This window comes from Onychostoma macrolepis, chromosome 10, assembly GCF_012432095.1.
Source record: "Onychostoma macrolepis isolate SWU-2019 chromosome 10, ASM1243209v1, whole genome shotgun sequence".
In the NCBI taxonomy this organism is placed as follows: Eukaryota; Metazoa; Chordata; class Actinopteri; order Cypriniformes; family Cyprinidae; genus Onychostoma; species Onychostoma macrolepis.
The window spans coordinates 25,573,473-25,594,171 of NC_081164.1; the positions used below are offsets into that span (position 1 = coordinate 25,573,473).

General features: G+C 36.2%; 1 protein-coding gene across 2 annotated transcripts; it reads left to right on the forward strand.

Annotated features, from left to right (window-relative positions):
• The first annotated feature begins 589 nt into the window (after nucleotides 1–589).
• On the forward strand, nucleotides 590–15,410 carry npffr1l3 (neuropeptide FF receptor 1 like 3). Of its 2 annotated transcripts, XM_058789931.1 has the most exons (5): nucleotides 626–726; nucleotides 1,142–1,180; nucleotides 2,197–2,550; nucleotides 6,121–6,220; nucleotides 9,876–15,410. In XM_058789931.1, exons 3-5 carry the CDS (start codon nucleotides 2,211–2,213, stop codon nucleotides 10,813–10,815), a joined length of 1,380 nt encoding a protein of 459 aa, XP_058645914.1. In that variant the 5' UTR covers nucleotides 626–726; nucleotides 1,142–1,180; nucleotides 2,197–2,210; the 3' UTR covers nucleotides 10,816–15,410. The 2 variants fall into 2 exon arrangements, with proteins under 2 accessions (XP_058645915.1, XP_058645914.1); XM_058789932.1 differs by lacking the exon at nucleotides 1,142–1,180 and having other exon boundaries at nucleotides 590–726.
• Nucleotides 15,411–20,699: the final 5,289 nt, after the last annotated feature.

The following is a 20,699-nucleotide window of genomic DNA, read 5'->3' on the forward strand; positions in this document are numbered from 1 at the left end:
TAACTCTAGTACTATATGTCAACCTAATTATGTGAGTCAATTATAGCTAGACATACGCGCTCTAATTACATTGGTTTTAGCATTCATAATAAACGCCTTACTTAATGTAATTGTTTAGAGTCATTTCTGTGACAGTGATTATTAATCAGCAGGTCTAATCATTACACTAGATTAACTGCAGCATGTTAAAGAACAATCGGTCGTGAGTGACGCGTGAACGCGATTCATTTCAGGGAGTCGGTTCATTTGAGCGGATCATTTAAATGATCTGTTCAGCTCATCAGTCAGGCTCAGAAATGTCCTCTTACCAGTTCATATAAATTTACAAAATATAAAATACAATATAAAAACGAAACTGAGATCATTTATTCTTTTTAAACCATAATCGAGAACTTAATTTTATTAATGCCTGTTGAATTTAACTGAAAGCTAGATTTAGTGTGAAATATTACTCTGTTTACAGCTCCAAACCTGTGTCTCGCCTTACAGTTTCTCTCCCAAACAAGTTTTGCATAGTCAAGTACAGTCTATGGTTGTGAGTCGGTTCAAATGAATCAACCGGTTCGTGAATCGGAGATCAGTTGGCGCGAGACAGGTGCGCGCGCGCGCGGGAATCGATCAGTGCAGAGTTGATCAGAAACGGACACGATCGTAACCGAGCTGTTTTTACACTTATTTTATTCCACCACTGCCTTTACTTCGCCCTTTCACCTGAAGGACAGTAAGGTAAGATGTTTGTGACTCCGATTAACCGATAAAACGCAAATGTTATTAACTATTTCAGCTACTTTGATCAGTTTCTGCACCTGAGGTGAAGTTCTCTCAGTCAGAATCACCGCAGCTTTATCGCTCTGTTTGTACAAATCACTGCTGAATAATGTGTAAAAAGGTTTAGATTTAAAGGATAATACACAAGTCTTAAACATTCATATTCTTATACGAACAAAAAAAGATGAGAGATGTGCTCTTTGTAAGTTGGGGCAAGCTATTTTTTACCTCAGAGTGCGTTTATTTATGTAACTTACCACAGTTTCTATAGGAATTAACCTTAAAGTCTTGGCTATTAATACTTCGTTATTAAACATTTCATATTTTTTGTCCTGAGGAAAAAAAAAAACATACATTGATTTTCATTATACAGACGTTGAATGAACTGGGGCATGTTGTCACACTACGTGGGGTAAGTTGTCACAAGCTTTTTCAGCAAATTTAACAGTAAAGAAATTATGAAATGGCAAAGGGGGAAAATGTTGTTTTAAAAAATATTGTTTTATCCCACATAACTTAAATTGTATTATGACAAATTATGATAAATAAACACTTGATATCTTGTCCCAATAATAATAATAATGCAATTTTAAGAATGAGAAAAATTAAACTGTGTAAAAGAGTTCGTGATATTGGGTTTTTAGTTTGGATGACATGGAAATTCACAAAAACCACTCTAATGTGAGACTGTGTTGATTATTATGTTTAAAACCGACATATTTTATTACTGCTTAAGAAAACAAGCATTTGTGTAATTGGACTTTTGATTAAAAACCTCTTAGTTTCTGAGATCTTGACCTGTGTTCTTTATATATTTGACCTCAATTTTCAATAATGGTCTTCTAAATATAATGAATCACTTCAGCAAACCATTTACGCTTCACAATATGAAAGATTTTAAAAGCTGCTCTGTCAACAGGGTTCAAATGTTTCTAAAAGGATTTATTAGTTGCTAAATGTCAGTAATGTTTATGGAAGCTTGTTTTTACCATGGAATAAAAAATAAAATGTAACTGGGACTTTTTTTACTCACAATTGAGTTTTTTTTTTCTTGCATTTATGAGTTTTTTTCCCACAATTAAATTTTTTTTCTCTCAATTCTGATTAAAAAATAAATAAATAAATACTCCAAAAAACAAAAACAAACAAAAAACAAAAAAACTTTACAATTACCTTTTGTTTATTTACCTTTTTATTTTTTCATCCTGTGGTAGAAACAGGCTTCCATATATGTATTTTTTATTCAGGGGCAGAAACACAAAAACTGATTCAGATTTTTTTTTTCACTGTGAGAAACAAAGCCCAAATTGTGAGCTAAAAAAATTACAAATTTTTTTTTTATTCATTAGCAGAAACGGGCTTCCAAAAGTATTAGAACTAAAACTGAAGAAAATAATTTAGTTTGTTTATTTTTGTGTTTGTTCCCAGCCTTGCTTGCATTCATGGAGGGTTCTGAGGGATTATGGGATGCCGCCTCCGTCTACATCTCAGATCTCGTCTCCTGCACCAACCGGACCAACAGCACCAACTCCAGCACATTAGGGGGCATTGTCCTGTTACCTTATTACCAGCATTCGCTGCCGACGGCCACACTCTTCACGCTGGCGTATCTCTTCATCTTCCTGCTGTGCCTGATGGGTAACGGTCTGGTCTGTGCCATAGTCTTGAGGAACAGGCACATGAGAACCGTCACCAACATCTTCATCCTGAATCTGGCCGTCAGCGACCTGCTGGTCGGGATCTTCTGCATTCCCACGACGCTAGTGGACAACCTCATCACAGGTGTGGAAATCTAGTTTTTGATATGCAACAATATTTACCTGTGTGAAACTCACTGTTACTACTAACGGGGGGGCGTTCACACCAGACGCGACTTGCGAGAATAAATCGTGCGTAGTTGGATGCTTGAACATTTTGAGTTTACTCGCTTCATTCACACGTGAAATTCACTTCACAACATTTTCAAATGATTTAAAATTTCTTAAATATTAATTAAAATAAATAAAATTATATCGGCCACCCAGCTTTCCTAGATATTGGCATCGGCTGTCAAAAAACCCAATATCGGTCGACCACTACTCTTAACTAGCCTAAGTTATGCCAACACTAGGGCTACCCCCTAATAGTCGACTAATAGTTAGTCAACCAGAAGAGGCTTATATAGCCAGTGTTTCCTCTAGGTTTTTGGCTTTTTGGAGGGGGGGGGGATTCCGTTTTTTTCCATTTGAATTCTTCTGGACTTCTTTTTAATGGTTCAATTAAATTTTATTAATCAAAAAGCATGTCTAGCTAATTAAAATCATGTTTTTAAAATCAATTTATTAAAAGTTGAACAAAAATTACATGTTTAGGGCCCTATGTAATGTTTTACATTTTCCAACCTTATATTTTATTGTCACCAAATTCTGTTTTGCATGCCTAATTATTTGAGATTTGAGATTAGAGGCAATCACTGCCTCAAAACAAAATCAAAACAAAAATGTGCAATCTTTGATTTATATTAGACTGTATAATTTCAAAATCTGAAGCAAAAACAGAATGATCTGACTTTAGCTTTGTAAAATTATGCTGCATAAAACATTGCACAAACAAACAGCAGACGGGCTGAGCGAGATGCAATTTCACTCTCTGACAGCAGGTGGCGCTTAACAGCAATAATACAGCGTTTTCTTGGTTACCACTGTTAAACACAGCAGCGCTGCGTGTATTAACGCTAATTTAAATGTGTTATAGGGATGCAAGATGAAAAGAAAACACCATGAAAACTTTTCTGAAAACAACCAGTTTCCCTCAGAAACACATTCATATAAAATTAAATATTCGGATTTTCTTCCTATATTTTGCGCATCATGAACAGTGATCTTGTTCTGTCTGCTACAGTATTTTCTCCTCTTTGCATCCGTCTTCAACATCTCTGGCCTCTGTTAGCGGCCATTAACAGACTAATTATAATAATAACGTAATATTTCCACACAAATGGCACTTTTGAAAATGATTGCAGTGCAGTTTGTGTGCAAGCACAGAACTGGAAGATAGTCTGAAATAAAACTAAAAAATGTCCGCTCGATCGGTGGATTTGTACTCTACTGTATAAATTAAATATAGATTAATCATTAATCAATCTACAAAGTTACTTGGCAAGACGGGTATTTTGACATAGGCTACTTTTGTATGTATTTACCCACTCAGGCAGCGAGTAGTTTAATGGAGTTGTCTTTCGCGCCCGAAATGCTTATTAATCGCTTGAACGTTTAAATTAACAAGGCTTAAAAACACATGCAAATGGTAAGCTTTCGTGACGACGCTGCAGTGGCCTGATCGGGCAAGTGACAAATCCATCTACTGTCCCGAGCGTCCTTCACGCTGGCCCCGGGCCATCAGGCAGTCCTTATTGTCGAGCCCTGGTAATGTAGGTTATTTCTGCCACAATCAAGGTTAACCGAACGTTTATTTTGACCGGTTGCCGTGAATACCTTTACATTTCTGTGTGTATCTGATATGAGGATAATTTTGGTCAAATGCTCATGAAGTGACTCTCAGAGCAGTTCTGGAGATGTTGTTCATGTATTTATGTCCTCATTTAGTGAGACAGCGTCACCGCAAGCATCACATGCACTTCAGTACGAGTAGTAAACAAACATGCAGGGGAAACACTGATAGCTATATATCTATAGGCGAAGTCACGCAGTCCGTGACTAACAGATCGTTAACGGTTACACCGTGTCCTAACTACACGCGACGCGACGCCGCGACACGCGATAAAAGGTATCTTTTCCATGTTAATCAGAGTTTTATCCTAACTAGCCGCGATGGCGACACGCGAAATTTCTAATTTAGAAACGGTTTCTATTTCCGCGACGTCGCGGCTGGAATAACAACATACAAACAATATGACAGTAGATAATCTCAGGTGATTATATGCTTTATTCAAAGTTAAACGTGTCTAATATGAGTTTAAATATCATATTGCGTGACCCCATAGCCATACTGAGAGCAACAACAGATAGTTTACCTCAGATCTTGAAAAATAAATTAAATCAAAGATGACCGTTAAAACTGTGAACTCACTGCGAACCAACGAGTTTATTCCATAACAAAGATGTTATCAGTCACTCAGTATGTATATTTAATGATGTTAAAAAGCTTTAAAATGTATGAATTAGATTATAAACGTATCCATTTCGTTGCAAGAGCAGTGCGCTTCCAGAGAGAGCCCGCCCACACACGCTTCTGATTGGCTGTGATATTTGATTGATTCTGTCGCATCGCGGTGTCGCGTCGCGTCTGGTGTGGACACCCAAATTGCTTGTTGCTGGAATCTTGTCGCGTCGCGTGTAGTTAGGACACGGTGTTAGTCTGTGGTAATACAGTACATCAGTCAGAACATCCAAACGCTCGCCTATCATTCATCGACATTCTTGTTTTATTCGTTGGCGAAAATGTCAATAGATTTCCGTCATAGTTTTTGTCATTCAAAACGAGTTTTAGTTTATCGTCTCATTTTCGTCTGTGAAAAAAATGTCGTTGACGATATTAACACTGCTTCAAACATGCTAGCAACTTGTTTAAATACATTAACAACATGCTAAAACATGCTAGCAGTGTTAGAACATGCTAACAACTTGACACTTTAGCAATGTGTTAAAACTTGCTAGCAGTGCGTTGAACGTTAGCAATTTACCAAAACATGCAAACGATGTGTTAGAACATGCTAGCAACTTGACAAGACATGTTAGCAATGTGCTAAGACATGCTGGCAATTTATAAAATGTTAGTAATTTACCAAAACATGCAAACAATGTGTTAAAACATGTAAGCAACGTGTTAAAATATCAATGTGTTAAAACAAGACGACATGCTAAGACGTGCATAGTGATAAAACATGTTAGCAACATGCTAAAACATGTTAAATCAAGTCACCTTTATATAACGCTTTTAACAATACAGAATGTGTCAAAGCAGTTTTACAGTATCAAATAGGAAAATAGTGTGTCAATAATGCAAAAATAACGTGTCAATTGTTAGCGATGTGTTAAACTTAAACAGTTTATTAGAACATGCTATTAAGATGTTAAAACATGCCCATCAATGTGATAAATCATGCTAGCCATGTGATAAAACATCAAGACATGTTAACAACCGGCTAAAACATGTTAGCATAGTGCTACAACTTGTTAAGAAACATGTTAAATTGACTTTCTCTGACTAAAACCTTCAAATTTTAAGTTTAAGTAATTTCAAGCATTCAGACAAGGCTTTGTCGCATCAACGTCAACGTTTATCATCAAACTGTCTCTAGTTTATTAAACTGAAATTCTAGATTCAATGTGATCATGTTTCTGTTATTGTCAGGTTGGCCTTTCAGCAACACGATATGCAAACTGAGTGGTCTGGTGCAAGGAATGTCTGTCTGTGCCTCCGTTTTCACATTAGTCGTCATTGCTGTGGACAGGTAAGTGTTTATAATTTTGAGAATTAAATGAAATAAGCATTGAACAAACACGTTTGAGAAGGAAAAAATAGAGCAGTGGTAATGTGTCAGTCGTGGCTCGTATCTGAAGTGTGCAGCTCCGCTGGAAGCACTAATTAGCACATTGTTAGAGCTGATTGAGGTTTAGACTCACGAAACGCAGCGGTGAACTGCTGGTCATTATGACGGCTCTTACATGATGCTGTTGTGCTGAATATGTGCTGAAAACATTAGACGAGAACTGTAAAGGGTGAGCTCAGCAGTACTTGCAGGTCAGTGTAATTAACATATGTTTGGAGAGACGCTGAAATATTTCAATGTTTTGATGCCGTGCAAAGCTTTAACCCTTTTACGTACGTACAAATATATAGACAAAAATGAACTGAAACTTTTGTGAAGGAGTTCAGTACTGTCATTCATCAGTAAATGATTATAAAGATAATTTTTTATTTATAAAAGTAAGTTATTGTACCATTTTCATGGATTAATTATCACCAAATCTCCTCAAGATGTATGAAATATAAGTGAAACATAATTATATATGCTTAAATTTATGTTAAGTTCAATTTATTAAAATATAATTTTAGGTCTGTTGCATGTATGTATATTTGGCACAGACACACACACAAACAAACACATACATATATATATATATCGATCGATATATCGGTATTATTATATTACCTATACTATATGCCTATTTTAAACAACCATCTACATTTTTATTGAATCACAAATACAACCAAAACATATAACATGAACATTTATCTTAAATTTTCACATCCTGTTTCTCAACTGGGACATTCACAACAAAAAAATAGGCCTACACTTTTTTTTTTTTATTATTTTTATAAATAAAGAAAAATAAATAATAATAAAAAAAAAAAAGTATCAGTAACTACTGCTAGCTCCTTGCTAGCACATTACAGAACATAAGATTTCACTTACCACATAAACAGAGTAAGGAGAGATGACTGAGGATGATGGCGAATGATTTACAGATCCTGAGCACCACTGACAAGCATCTTGTAAAATGTGTGGTAAGTACTGCCGCTCCATAGTATAAAAAGCAGTTTCAATGCCCAGCATATTAATAGTGGCTCCCTGATGCTCGCATTTTATTTACAATATAATTACCCAACGATGTAACTGCTAGAGAAAGTATTGAAATACATATTTTTCCTGTGTTTCCTTCCTGTAAACCACTGAAATGAGCCTCACTGTGAAACAGCCAATCAGAGCAGAGCTCAACATTATTATTCATGACCCTTCCAAATAAGCCAATAACAGACCATTTAATTCTAGGGAGAAATCCTAGGGTTGTAAATGCACATGTAAAACCGTTTCTGGAGATTTTTTGTCCCTTATATAATAATTAATAATAATTTTTATTTATATAGCGCCTTTCTAGCACTCAAGGTCACTTTACAAATCAGGCTTAAGGAACAGAGACAATAGACATCAATACACAAAAAAAAAAAAAAAAAAGTATATAAGCCACATACCTTCTGTGTAGATATCAGAGAACAATTTAAAATATTGTATCGATGCATTCTATGGCACCTTTAATTAATATATATAATTTTATAATATATATTTTGTATATATTTATTTTATGTATTTTATATTACATATTATATATTATACAAATATTTATACATCTACATAAGATTATATCATATATTATAAATTTATCTATATATTTATATAGATATATGTGTGTTTATAAATAAAAAAAACTGTGTGTGTAATATTAGAGTAGAAAGCAGTCTGGGTTAATGTCCCTGTATGTTTAGTTTAGTCACTTTATTGTCCACGAGTGGAAATTTGTCTTTGGCTTCACCACACAAATGACATAAAAGACAACAAATAACACAATCACCCCTGCTCACACTCAAAAATCCCAGTATTTAAAATTCTAACGCCAGTTGGCACAAATTACATTTGATACACATTTGTCCTTGCTTGAGGTTGCCTAAAACATCTTTTTGATGGTAAAAGCTGAAATGTAATATTCAAAGTATGAGAACAATCTTCAATAATAACCTGTGCTTTTTGTTTGACTCCTGTTTGATAGATTTCATTCAGTTGTCTTTGTGGTTGTCCTACAATTGCACTAGAAATTTAATTACTCAATCCAGTTTTTGGCAATAGTTCATACCACATAGTCATATTAAAACATATAACACTCTCAACAAGATTCTTATAGACCATCTCTAAAATATGTTGACTCACACCAAAATGTTGTAACCTCTTAACAAGATGTAATCTCTGCATTGGTTTTTAAAAAACATACTCAACATTTCCAGCAAATGTCAGTTTACTATCAATAATGTTCTTAAATATTTAAAACTTCCTACCGTCTCTATTTGATGTCCATCAAGTATCAAAGGTTCTAACCCTTCAATAAAATCTAGTTTATTCCTACTAATGACCAATTCCTTCACATTAATCTCCAGTGAACTCGTTTTACACCAATTTTGAAACAAATTTATGTAACTATAACACAGTGTGCTCCAGCTTTACTCAACTGGCCAACAAGTGCCATATCGTCCGCGCATTTAAACAAGTTAAAATATGAATCCTGGATCTTAAATTCATTCGTATACAACAAGAAAAGTAAGGGTGATAAAATAGTTCCTTGTGGAACTTCTGTATTTACAATGATTGTCTTTGACACCGTATCATTAATAACTACTTTTTAAGGACGATTTAAAAGAATGTCTTTAACCCACCAAATAAGATCACCAAGTTAATTAATCTTTGCAAAAGAATATCAATCTGAATCAAATTAAAACCTGAGCTAAAATCTATAAATAAAATCCTAACATAATTTTTAGCCTACTGAATGTGTTCAGCTACTAAATCACATAAGGTTATAACAGCATCATCGGTGCCCCTCTTTCCCGTATAGGCAAACTCAAGGGGGTCCAAATCTTTGAACACACTGTTCCAAATATGTCTTGTTAGTACTCGTTCCATACATTTACCCAACATGGATGTTAGAGCTATCGGTCTGAAATCCGTTAACTGATTGGCATTAGATATTTTAGGTAGTGGAACAATTTTTCTTTCTTTCCATAAATTTGGAACCACCCTACAATTTAACAAGAGCTGGAACAGTCGGGTAAGGACATCAGTTAGTTGGAAAGCACAATCTTTTAACACATGACCCTTTAGCCCATCTGAGCCAGGTCATTTATTTGGCTTAATGCTAGCGAGACTGGCTGCTATTTCGTACTCTTTAAGTTTAATAGGCTCATATGCCAGAATATTAAGACATATTCTCTCACATTCGGTAGTACATTCCCCCTATCAAACCTAGTAAAAAAAAAACATTTAAATCTTCTACAAAAGGTGCACCTTGTAAGGAACACACTGTTTCCTCTTCTCTCTTCCCATAATACTATTAAGCCCTTCCTATGCCTTCTTAGCATTGCCTGTATATAACCTATTTTCAATCTTATCCTTATATGCTAGTTTAGCTTTCCTAATTCGACCCCTAAATTCCTTCCTCGTGTCTCTAACCAGTTCCTTATCACCATTTAAAAAAGCTGCTTTTTTTCTCATTTAAACACATTTTAAGATCTTTAGTAAACCATAACTTATATGTGTTTTCTCCTCATCTGAAACCCAGGTTTCGCTGCATCGTTTACCCGTTCAAGCCCAAACTTACGCTCTTTGTCGCAAAGGTGTCAATCGGGGCGATATGGGTGCTCGCTCTCACCATAATGTTTCCCTCGGTGTTAATGTTGACCGTCGACCAAGAAAAAGGGCATTTCATGGTTCACAGTGACAACAGCACATACCCGCTGTACTCCTGCTACGAGACCTGGCCCGACCCGGAGATGAGGAAAGTGTACACCACTGTCCTGTTCGTTCACATATACGTCATTCCCCTGGCACTCATCATGCTCCTGTACGGCCGGATCGGCGCAAAGCTGTACGCCACAGCCATCCTGACCAGCGCCGAGCAGCCCGATGTTCCCGTGTCCAGCAAATGTCCTGCATCTCAAAGAAAGGTCCGAGTGATAAAGATGCTGATTGTGGTGGCTCTGCTCTTCATGCTGTCCTGGCTACCGCTGTGGACGCTTATGCTGCTGACCGATTACGCCCGTCCAGACGAAGAAAATCTGGAGCTCCTGACCAGCTATATATTCCCTCTCTCTCACTGGCTGGCCTTCTCCAATTCCAGCGTCAACCCCATTATCTACGGCTACTTCAATGAGAACTTCAAGAGAGGCTTCCAGGCCGCGTGTCAGCATCAGGCTTGTTGCTGGGCCCAAAAGAAGACGAGATTCAGAATCAAACAGCCCAGAGCTGGAAGCCCTTTGAATATGGCTGTTAGCTGCCAACCGCTCAGTCTGGGCTCGAGAACGAACCGGATCTTCACCGAAAGCGACCTGACGGGATGCGTTCGCCTGGAGCTGGAGCACCGGAGGGTGTCGATGGACACCAAGGGCTCTTCAGCCGAAGGGGGAAACAGCAGCATGTCTATAAAAAAGGAAATTCACTCTGAAGAGATTGAGAAGGTGTCTTCAGCAGGAGGGAAAATATACAACGCCTGGGAGCATTGAAACCACCGTAGACTGATGTGTGTCAGCCATCCTGATTAATCGGCTGACATTTGACAAGCTTCTGTTTTCAGTTCTCAATTTCTTAGTCACATTTATTTCTATAGCGCTTTATATAAAACAAATTGTTTCAAAGCAGCTTCATATAGGGCCCTATAATTTCTGCAGTGCGGAAAAAGCGGATGGATCCAGTCATAAAAATGTAATTTACTGTATAACGCGGAATGTCACAGATTTTGTCAAACTTTTAATCAAAAGTAGCTCATTACACTTAAATCAAATGGCGATATGGACCAGTATCTGTAACTCTTTAAGCCCTGTTCACACCAAGAACGATAACTATAAAGATAACTATATTTATATGGGGAAAAAATAGAACTGATTTCATAGGGCCCTATTCCTAGTAATAAACAGGATGACAATCAATTGATCGTTTGCAAAGACCCGCCTTCCTTAGTTACTGTTGCTTTCAAATGTTGTCATTTTTAAAGAAATTCAAACAATAAATACCGTTTTGTGGCTCTTTAAAGGTGCAATAGGTGATTGTCTTCAGAAACACTTTTTGTTATACTGGTTGAAAGTCTCTTCACATCCCGATAGCAATCATTAAGTTAAGTCTAAATGTATTTATCTGTATTTATATATTCTGTGTAAGGAGTAGGACCAAGAAATGTTCGTCCAATCAAAACGCTCGGTCCGAGCGTTTTTATTGACTTTCCTACCTGCCTGTCAACGTATGTATTTGCATACCTCTGCGCACCCTGTTTGCGCAGACAGGATCCGTCATCAGCGCGATCACATACGCTATTGCAGACAGAGCGAGAATGGCAGACAAACATCAACAACCCGATCTTCCTTCCTGGCATTGTAGTACTTTTACTAACTGTACTATAAAGTTTTCTCACCGGTGAATGACACATGATGTAGCCCAGCGGTTCCCAATTCCAGTCCTTGCGCACCCCGTCTCTGCATATTTTGCATGTCTCGCTTAGTTAACACACCTGAATCAGATAACCAGCTCGTTAGAAGAGAGCTACGTGCATGAACTGTGTTCCGATTGACATGCTCCCTACACAGTGTTCATTGCTCCCTACTCCCTGAGCAGGGAAATCCGTTGGAAGTTTAGTTCACTTTGGAACATTCATTCAAGAATTTGCGCTGTGCAGTGTCTTCACACACAGACAAAACGTACGTCTCGCACATGTCCACTTCGCAGGGCACTTACGTTTGAATAGAACAAGCATCGCATGTGATAATAGATACATATGAAATGTGAAAGGGGGGGTGCGAGGATTAGAATTGGGAACCGCTACTAGCCCAGTCAGGTGTGCCGTGGAAAATTATCCAAACTTCATATCGCTATAATATTTCGTTAATATCATTTTAAATCAGTGCTATTGGTCTTCCTTATGTCTGTTTGAGGGCTTTACAAATATTTAACCAATTAAGGGCTTGTCAGTAAAACTTCGTAACGCCATTGGATCCTCAAACTATCAGCGAAACCTCGTAACTTCACCCCGCCTCCATTCAGATTGACACGCCGCTCACAGCCTGGAGGAGACAGATCTCCGCTTTTTCGCAATGCAAGGGTAAATAAATAACTTATGTTTGAATAAGAACAGCTTTTTCTTTACTTAAACACTATGTCTGGCTAATTAAAGGCAAATTTTTTGTGTGTTTGAAGAGTGGAGAAGAGTTAGCCTACATTTGCCATCTAGTTGTAGCCAATATACATTTGTACGTTGTAAATATCCTGTGCATATAGCGCTTCATATCAGAGATTTTGTGTATTAAACAACAAGAAAAGCCAAGCGCCCATATAGGTACAATAAATGTTATAACCTGTAATGTTAAGTTGATGAAAGCGTAATGCGATGCACTCAGATACAGCCGTTCTAAAGACTAGACAAAACACAGATCTCCGTCATTCGCTGGTCAAAAACCTTGTTAACTCCATTTGAGCTTGATTTTCACACAATGTTAAGTGCAAGTGTCTGCTAGAACCACAATATCAACTCTGACGATGCAGTGTTTAATTTGTGGTTAAGGCTAGAAGGGACACACTACTGGGTATGCGCATTTACATATTTTCCAAACCAACAAAATAACATAAAACCTATGAAAATGATTTTAAAAAGCATATGGCGCCATAGTGTCATCAGTGCAGTAAAGGACTTGTCACAGTTTAATGAGTGGGAAGATGGCATGAAGCAATGCGAGGTTCATGTGCATATACAGCTCGGGGCGAAGTTCATGGGATTTTGTCCACAAAATAAGAGCACACGTTTTAACATTATTTTATTATTTAACACTCAGTATTTTAACTTAAGCGCTGCAAGCCATGCATACAGCGCCGGACGTGACATGTTTTCTGGTAGAAAAACAAGTACTTTAAAAGAATACCGTAGCTTTGTTGTTTAAAGTTGTTTAAAATAATTTTGGTAACACTTTAGAATAGGGAACACTTATTCACTATTTACTACGACTTTTCCCTCAATAAATTCCTAATTTGCTGCTTATTAATAGTTAGTGCGGTAGTTGTTAAGTTTAGGTTTTGGGTAGGATTAGGGATGTAGAATAAGGTCATGTAGAATAAGGCATTAATATATGCCTAATTACTACTAATAAATGGCTAATATTCTAGTAATATGCATGCTAATAAGCAACTAGTTAAGAAATCCTAAAATAAAGTGTTACCATAATTTTATTTATAAATTAATAATGTTTATTTTTATTTAAAATTTATTTATTTTAGTTCTGAAAAATATTTTTGAAAGTCTCTTCTGCTCACCAAGGCTGCATTTATTAATCAAAAATACAGTAAAATCGTGAAAATATCTGTTTACAGTGTAAAATATCTGTTCTCTATGTGAATATATGTTCAACTGTCATTTATTTCTGTGATCAAATCATAATTTTCAGCATCATTACTCCAGTCTTCAGTGTCACATGATCCTTCAGAAATTATTCTAATATGCTGATTTGATGCTCAAGAAACAATTCTGATTATTATCAATGTTGAAAACAGTTGTGCTGCACAATATTTTTGTGAAAACGGTAATACATTTTATTTTTCAGGATTCACAGATGAATAGAAAGTTCAAAAGAACAGCATTTATTGGAAATAGAAATCTACTGTAACATTATAAATGTCTTTACTGCATCCTTGCGGAATAAAATTATTACTTTATTTAAAAAACAAACTTACTTTCTGCAGACAAAACTAACAAGAATAAAGCTCTCAGATTTAGGTCGTTCTATGAACTAATCATGAATGTTAATTAGAGAAGAGTTAAATGCACAAGATGAACGTGATATCAATTTACAGGCAACACTGCTATTCCTTAATAACTCTAGATGATTGTCTTTGCGTCAGATTCACAGTAACATCTGCCTGGAAACATATGCAGCGTTTTGTCATTTAGCCTTACGGAGGAAATGTGTGTGAGCTGACATTTAACGAGTGAAATGAATTTCTCTCCCTCTCTATTGAAAAACAATAGAGCTATTGACAAACGGAAGCATTTCTGAGAAAATGACAGGAAAACTACAGACACCTGCAGCAAATTACAGCACTGTGAGCCTCTCTCACGGCAGAAAGTCATAATTTCCCATGAGAGATGAAGTTCTGTTCTTTACCAGCAAGAATATGCTGGAAAATGAAGGATTACTCTGTTTACATACCTGGAGTATTGAAGATGAAAATCGAATGTCCTCAGAGCCACTTGAACCTCAGATATGTTTTTAGTATTTAGCTGAACCTAAATTGTATGCTGCTCTACGTTTACAGAAGTTATTAGAGTCAACATAAAGTCAACATTTATTTTCTTAATTTATATTCCTGGTCTTACTCATCAGTGACATTCTTCTAAAGAACAAATGTTTGTCTTCATAATGTTTCATCAAAATTTAATAGCGTTTCCTTTTCACTGACATCACTTAAGATTCATCCGATGGTGTTTTGTTAACTGACCCAAAACTTCAGTATATAACAGCCTCTTTTTCAGTCTAATCAAATCCTGATGGATGAAATCAAATCCTGCCTGACTTTTTGCTGTTTTGTTCTGTTTCTGTCCTAAATACATGTCACATTATAAAACTAAATGAGCTGTTTCATACTATTTTCTGTTATTTTCTTTTGCAGAATGAGCCAAAAAATAAACTCCTGAGTAAGATTGATTTATATGCAGCATAATTTCAAATATGGGAGTGATTTTATTTACATTTTCTTTAATATTTATATTACTGTGACAAATGGCATATGAAGTCAGTCATTTATCATGAAGCACAATGTGGCATTAATCTGAGTGAAACTGATGTTTTAATAAGGTTTATTAGCCTGTTTTGACGTTTTCTTATACAGTGTGTCTCTTGGGGTCTTTCAGTGCTTGCAGTGGTGTAATATTCTGCAGGTCGCTGACGTGAACCACCACATCACGCTTTTATTTTTAGATGTTGTTTGTCTTGCTGTTATGCTACCAACCTACTAGACTGACAATTTATATGAGACCTTTAACGGAGGAATAATCCTGATCCAAGTTTGTACTTTGATCTTAAAGGAATAGTTCACCCAAAAATGAAAATTTGCTGAAAATGTGTTCACCCTCAGGTCACCCAAGATGTAGATGAGTTTGTTTCTTCATCAGATTTGGAGAAATGTGTCTCTGCATCAGTGTCTCAGCGATGGATGCTCTGCAGTGAATGGGTGCCGTCAGAATGAGAGTCGATAAAAACATCACAATAATCCACACCACTACAGTCCATCAGTTAACATCTGGAGAAGACAAAAGCTGAAACAAATCCATCATTAAGACGTTTTTAACTAAAATACGAGTCCATAATTCATAAAAACGTTCTGCTGTTGTGTCTCACATCGAAATCCAGCCACATATTTGTTTAGAGCTGTTTTGACTTGTAAACGCTGCTTGATCTGCAGATTTCTCTCCTGATTCACACCAGAACACTTTTTGACTGGAGGAAGCGTTATTATGGATTATGGACTTCGTTTTTAGTTAAAAACGTCTTAATGCTGGATTAGTTTCAGCTTTTGTCTTCTCCAGATGTTAACTGATGGACTGGAGTGGTGTGGATTATTGTGATGTTTTTATCGACTCTCATTCTGACGGCACCCATTCACTGCAGAGCATCCATTGCTGAGACACTGATGCAATGCTACATTACTCCAAATCTGATGAAGAAACGAACTCATCTACGTCTATGTTACTTGAGGGTGAGATTATTTCCAGCAGATTTTCATTTTGGGTGAACTATTGCTTTAATTTGAATGAGTATTGATATTTTGGTGTGTCATCTTATTGTTTTCTCTACTGTCTTTAAGCACTATGTCAGCATCTGCAGTGCCGTATCTCTTTATATCTATATAGATTTTTTTTTTCCAACTGTCGGGCTAGATCAGGGGTACTCAAGTTCAGAGGCCAAGCGGGCCGCATTTAAACTACATACGATGCGAAGGGCCACAAATTACAATTTGCATCATCAGGCTTTATTTAAGGCAATATTTGCAGATTTACTGATTTAGAAATACAGTTTATTACTTATCTAAGTCTTGCTTGTCCTTGTCCTATTTAAAATAAGACTGAGCATGAAAAAAAATATATATATATTTCTTTTTTAAAGAGTAAAAATCTGGAAAAAAAAATTGGATTAAAAGTTTGTTTTGCTATATTGAACGGTAGCCTATTGAACAAACTCAAAATGCTAAAACTAAAAACATTCTTGAGCAAACATAGTTCACAAAGTACTTTAGAAATAAATATTATTTTTATTAACTATATTGTATCAATATTTTATTTTTAAAATAGATATCACTATTCTCCCACCATGATTCTGAAAAAAAAAACACAGACAACTAAACAAAATAACATGTAATTTACTAGTTTCTAGAAAAAAAATGGCTGCTGTCTATTTATAGAATACAATATTCAACGAATTGATAAAGTTAAACAAATGATTCATAACTCATAACTTGCTCATAAAGACTTCACTTGTTTCATTCCTGAATGAATCAGTGTTTTTTGAACGAATCTCAGTTTAAGTTACTTGTCTCCACCTGCTGGCGTAACGGCGTAATTGATACAATCTTTATTTGAAGCATCGTCACTTTCAAAAAGGTGATTTATTCTATTTTGATCGCTAGACAGCAGTGTTTATATCCGAACTATAAACTTTTATTCCAGTACTTCTGTGATTATTTGAATGTTTGTGACACAGAAATAACGATACAAAAGACTTTGTAAAGATGTTTCATGTAAACCGCTCTCTCAGGATCAGCAGCAGCGCGAGCGCGGATTCTGACTATTTATTTAAATATCCAACAGTATCGACAATAAACATACGATGCGACAATATATGGTTTAACTGTGTTCTTCAAGCTATCTCTGGTATTTTCATAATAATAAAGTATATTTATAATCCAATGATAATCGACATTGTACCGTATAGAATATATTACCTGCCTCGTTATTTCAAACACTCGACTGATGTTGTGGAGTAAAATCATGTTGTCCTCTTTTGTTGGACAACGCTTCTCTTTCAAGTTGTTTGGGGCGTGCCGTGCATGGTTAGTTACAGCGCTTACAGAGATCGAGCAGCTTTTACTACTGCGACTGTATAGGCTACGTTTAATTAAAAAATAATCTAACTGCCTAATATTTTGATCGCAAACTTTAATAAAAATACATTAATCTTCTTCAGCATGACGCGGGCCACAAAATGAATGCAGACGGGTGGCCTGTTGAGTACCCCTGGGCTAGATAATAATAGTTCATAAAAAGCACAAAAATTAGACTGTAAATATGTTGCAAATGTATAAACATACATTGTGTTAATAGACACAGTCTTTAACACTGAATTATTTAGTGATAGTAGAGAAAGAGGTAGATTCTTCACACTCAGTGTGATTTATTGTAAATTGCTTTTACTGAAATGAAAAATTGTCTGATGCATTGTAAGATTAAATAAATCATTGAAAATATGTAACATTGCAGAAATATGTTTGGTTATTAAACAATGATATAGTGTTTTAGAGAGTTAGTATAGTGTCTGTGTTTGTCTTTGATTTTGTGCCATAATGGTCTGTGAGGGTTGTCGATTTTTATGTTAGTGTATGCGTGTATGAGTGAATGTCATATAGGGGATAAACTTCGTCTGCCATCAGCACACAATGGCTCATTGTCCCTCATGTAAGTGACTCATTTCCCTGTAGGTGAGGTGAGTAATAGTCTGCCACCGTTTACTTCCAACCTTTTCGCTCTGTGTCTCTGCGGCCCACAGCATGTGGAGTATTAGAAAAAACCCACGGGGTCACAACCACATAAAACAGCCAAGCCTTTAAGATTTAAAACACCGATTGATGTAATTGAGTTTTTTGTTCCTTTCTTTTATTTAACGGTGGCAATTATTTATATGACAAATATGAGTGTGAACCAAATGCACACTGATTTTCATCAGCTTAATACAAAAATCAAATACGTTTTGTGAATATCTACATTTTTTCACAGAGGGTTAAAGGTGAAATGTGTAATTTATGCACAAAACAACATTAGCAAATAGAATTAGAAAAATAATGATTACAATGGAATGAGAAGAATGCTTAATAACCAAAAAAACTAAGTAATTTCACTTTTAAAATACACAAAGTAAGGGTGAATTTAGGTAAACTGGGACTTTTTTTTTGCCATTGAGATGACTGGAAAAATGTCCCAATTAACCTGAAGTCACCATATTGTTTTCAGGTCTCAAGCATGATGGCCTAATAATGTTTTGAATTTATCCTAATGTACAGTTTGCATAAGATTTGCAGCTTGATTAACACTACACTGTATCATTTTCAATACTTGAATTTCTAAGGCATCTAAATGATCAACATGATCAAACTTTGCCATTAAATCTGTTTCACCTGTTTGTCTTTCTGCTGTCAAATCTTGGCTGATTTTGATCAAGTAAAGGTCAGAATAACTGCAGTCATATCTCCAGATGAACACTTGCTGGACTGAAGCAGCTGAGCTTTACTTGATTCTCCATCAATCATTTTTTAGAGAAATCGGTGCGTCTCAAATCTGATCATCAGGATCTTCTGAGGAGCTTTACTTTCACTGTTCCTCAGCGGAGGAATGATCTTCATCTCACATCTTCTGAGGAGCGTTTATTTCTTCATCTCTCAATCAGCATTGCATTATATGTTTGGATCATTTCAATCTCATCTTACTGAGACATATTATTGGAGATATAGAGTGACCGCTGATATTTAGATCATTTTATGTCAGTATCTGCTGTACTGTTATAAACATCTCAGTTTACACTACAAGTATCAGAGTTTCATCACAGAAACATTTCTCCGTTTGAGCTGTTTTTTCCTCTATATTCTCACTGTATTAGACTAAATGAGCCATGAAAGCATCAAACATGATACTCAACATGAAAAGTTTTTTTTTTAAACATATATTTTGTCTAAAGGTTCAGTAAACTGTTCTGTCTAAAGAACTAGATTATCTGATGATTATTTCATAGCTCACTGCTGAAGGACTTTTACAGGACAGAATGTCAGCGGTCAGCAGACGGTCACTGCTGCAGTCTGATGGACTCATGCAGCTGTAATCATATGATTGCACAAATCAAGTCTAATGATTACACTTTACAGTTGCTGAAGAACAGTCAGTTTGGCTCAGGTTGTAAAAGTGTCCCATGGTTTATGGGTTTTATTTCTGACACAATCAAGAGTAGAGGTCAATGAAGTGGTCAAGAGTGAAAAAGTCAGAAAAACACAGTCATCAGCAATTATACTTCAGGAATTCTTCAGCCCAATTTGACAATCATTTACTCACAATCATGACAGCCAAACCTGTCTGCACAGGAGATGTAAAAATACTTCACTTATGCACTATATGCTGCAAGTCTTCTGAAATCATACCATGTGAACTGAAATTTAAGATATTTTTCCCTCATAATCTTCCCCAATAAAAACTTAACTTCAGTTGCTACATTAAAGGGCGCCTATTATGCCCCTTTTTACAAGATGTATTATAAATCTCAGGTGTCCCCAGAATGTGTTTGTGAAGTTTCAGCTCAAAATACCCCACGGATCATTTATTATATCATTTTGAAAATGCCTATTTTGAGTGGAAGCAGAAACGGGCTGTTTTAGTCCATTTCTCTTTAAATGCAAATGAGCTGCTGTTCCCCCGCCCCCTTTCCCAGAACAGAGCTGTGCAATTTTAGCTGTATCTCAGATCTCTGCCAAAAAACATCTGTTTGGTTTTGATTATCATGTATATCGCTCTGAAATCACGCGTTTAAAGCCATATCAGTTTAAATTTCTGATATACGTTTTTCTGGACACACATCTGAAGCACGCGAACAGAGAGCGGCTGTCACACAGCATGTGAGTGCTAAAAGTTTGGCTGTCACACACAAGTTTGTTAAAAGCACGCTTAAGTTACAAAAACACAGTCTGTTATCTGTGAAGTTAAACAGCTGGGAAAGAAATCGAATGTCTATATTAGATCGGTGTATTAAGTGACAGCAGCGTTAATATACAGTACCTATACTGACCGCTGTTTGGGTCTACGCTGATAATATGACCCAAACAATAAAATAAAAGCAGAAAATCACTCACTGCTCTGGACTGAATAACTTCTATAGCTCTAATAAGAAGAATGCTGCTTTTAAATGCTCTGGCGTGAAGGTAAACATGGCAGATAGTGTGTGTGCGGCTCACTTAGGGCGGGGTCACGGCTAATACGGCAGTGTCAGTCACCTATTGTGGGTGGGGCTTGTAAAGCTCTGAGACACTGCTCATGATTTATAGAGATTAAAAAAAGGACTGGGTGGATTTTTATCATTTTAGGGTGGTTGTGTACACACACTGC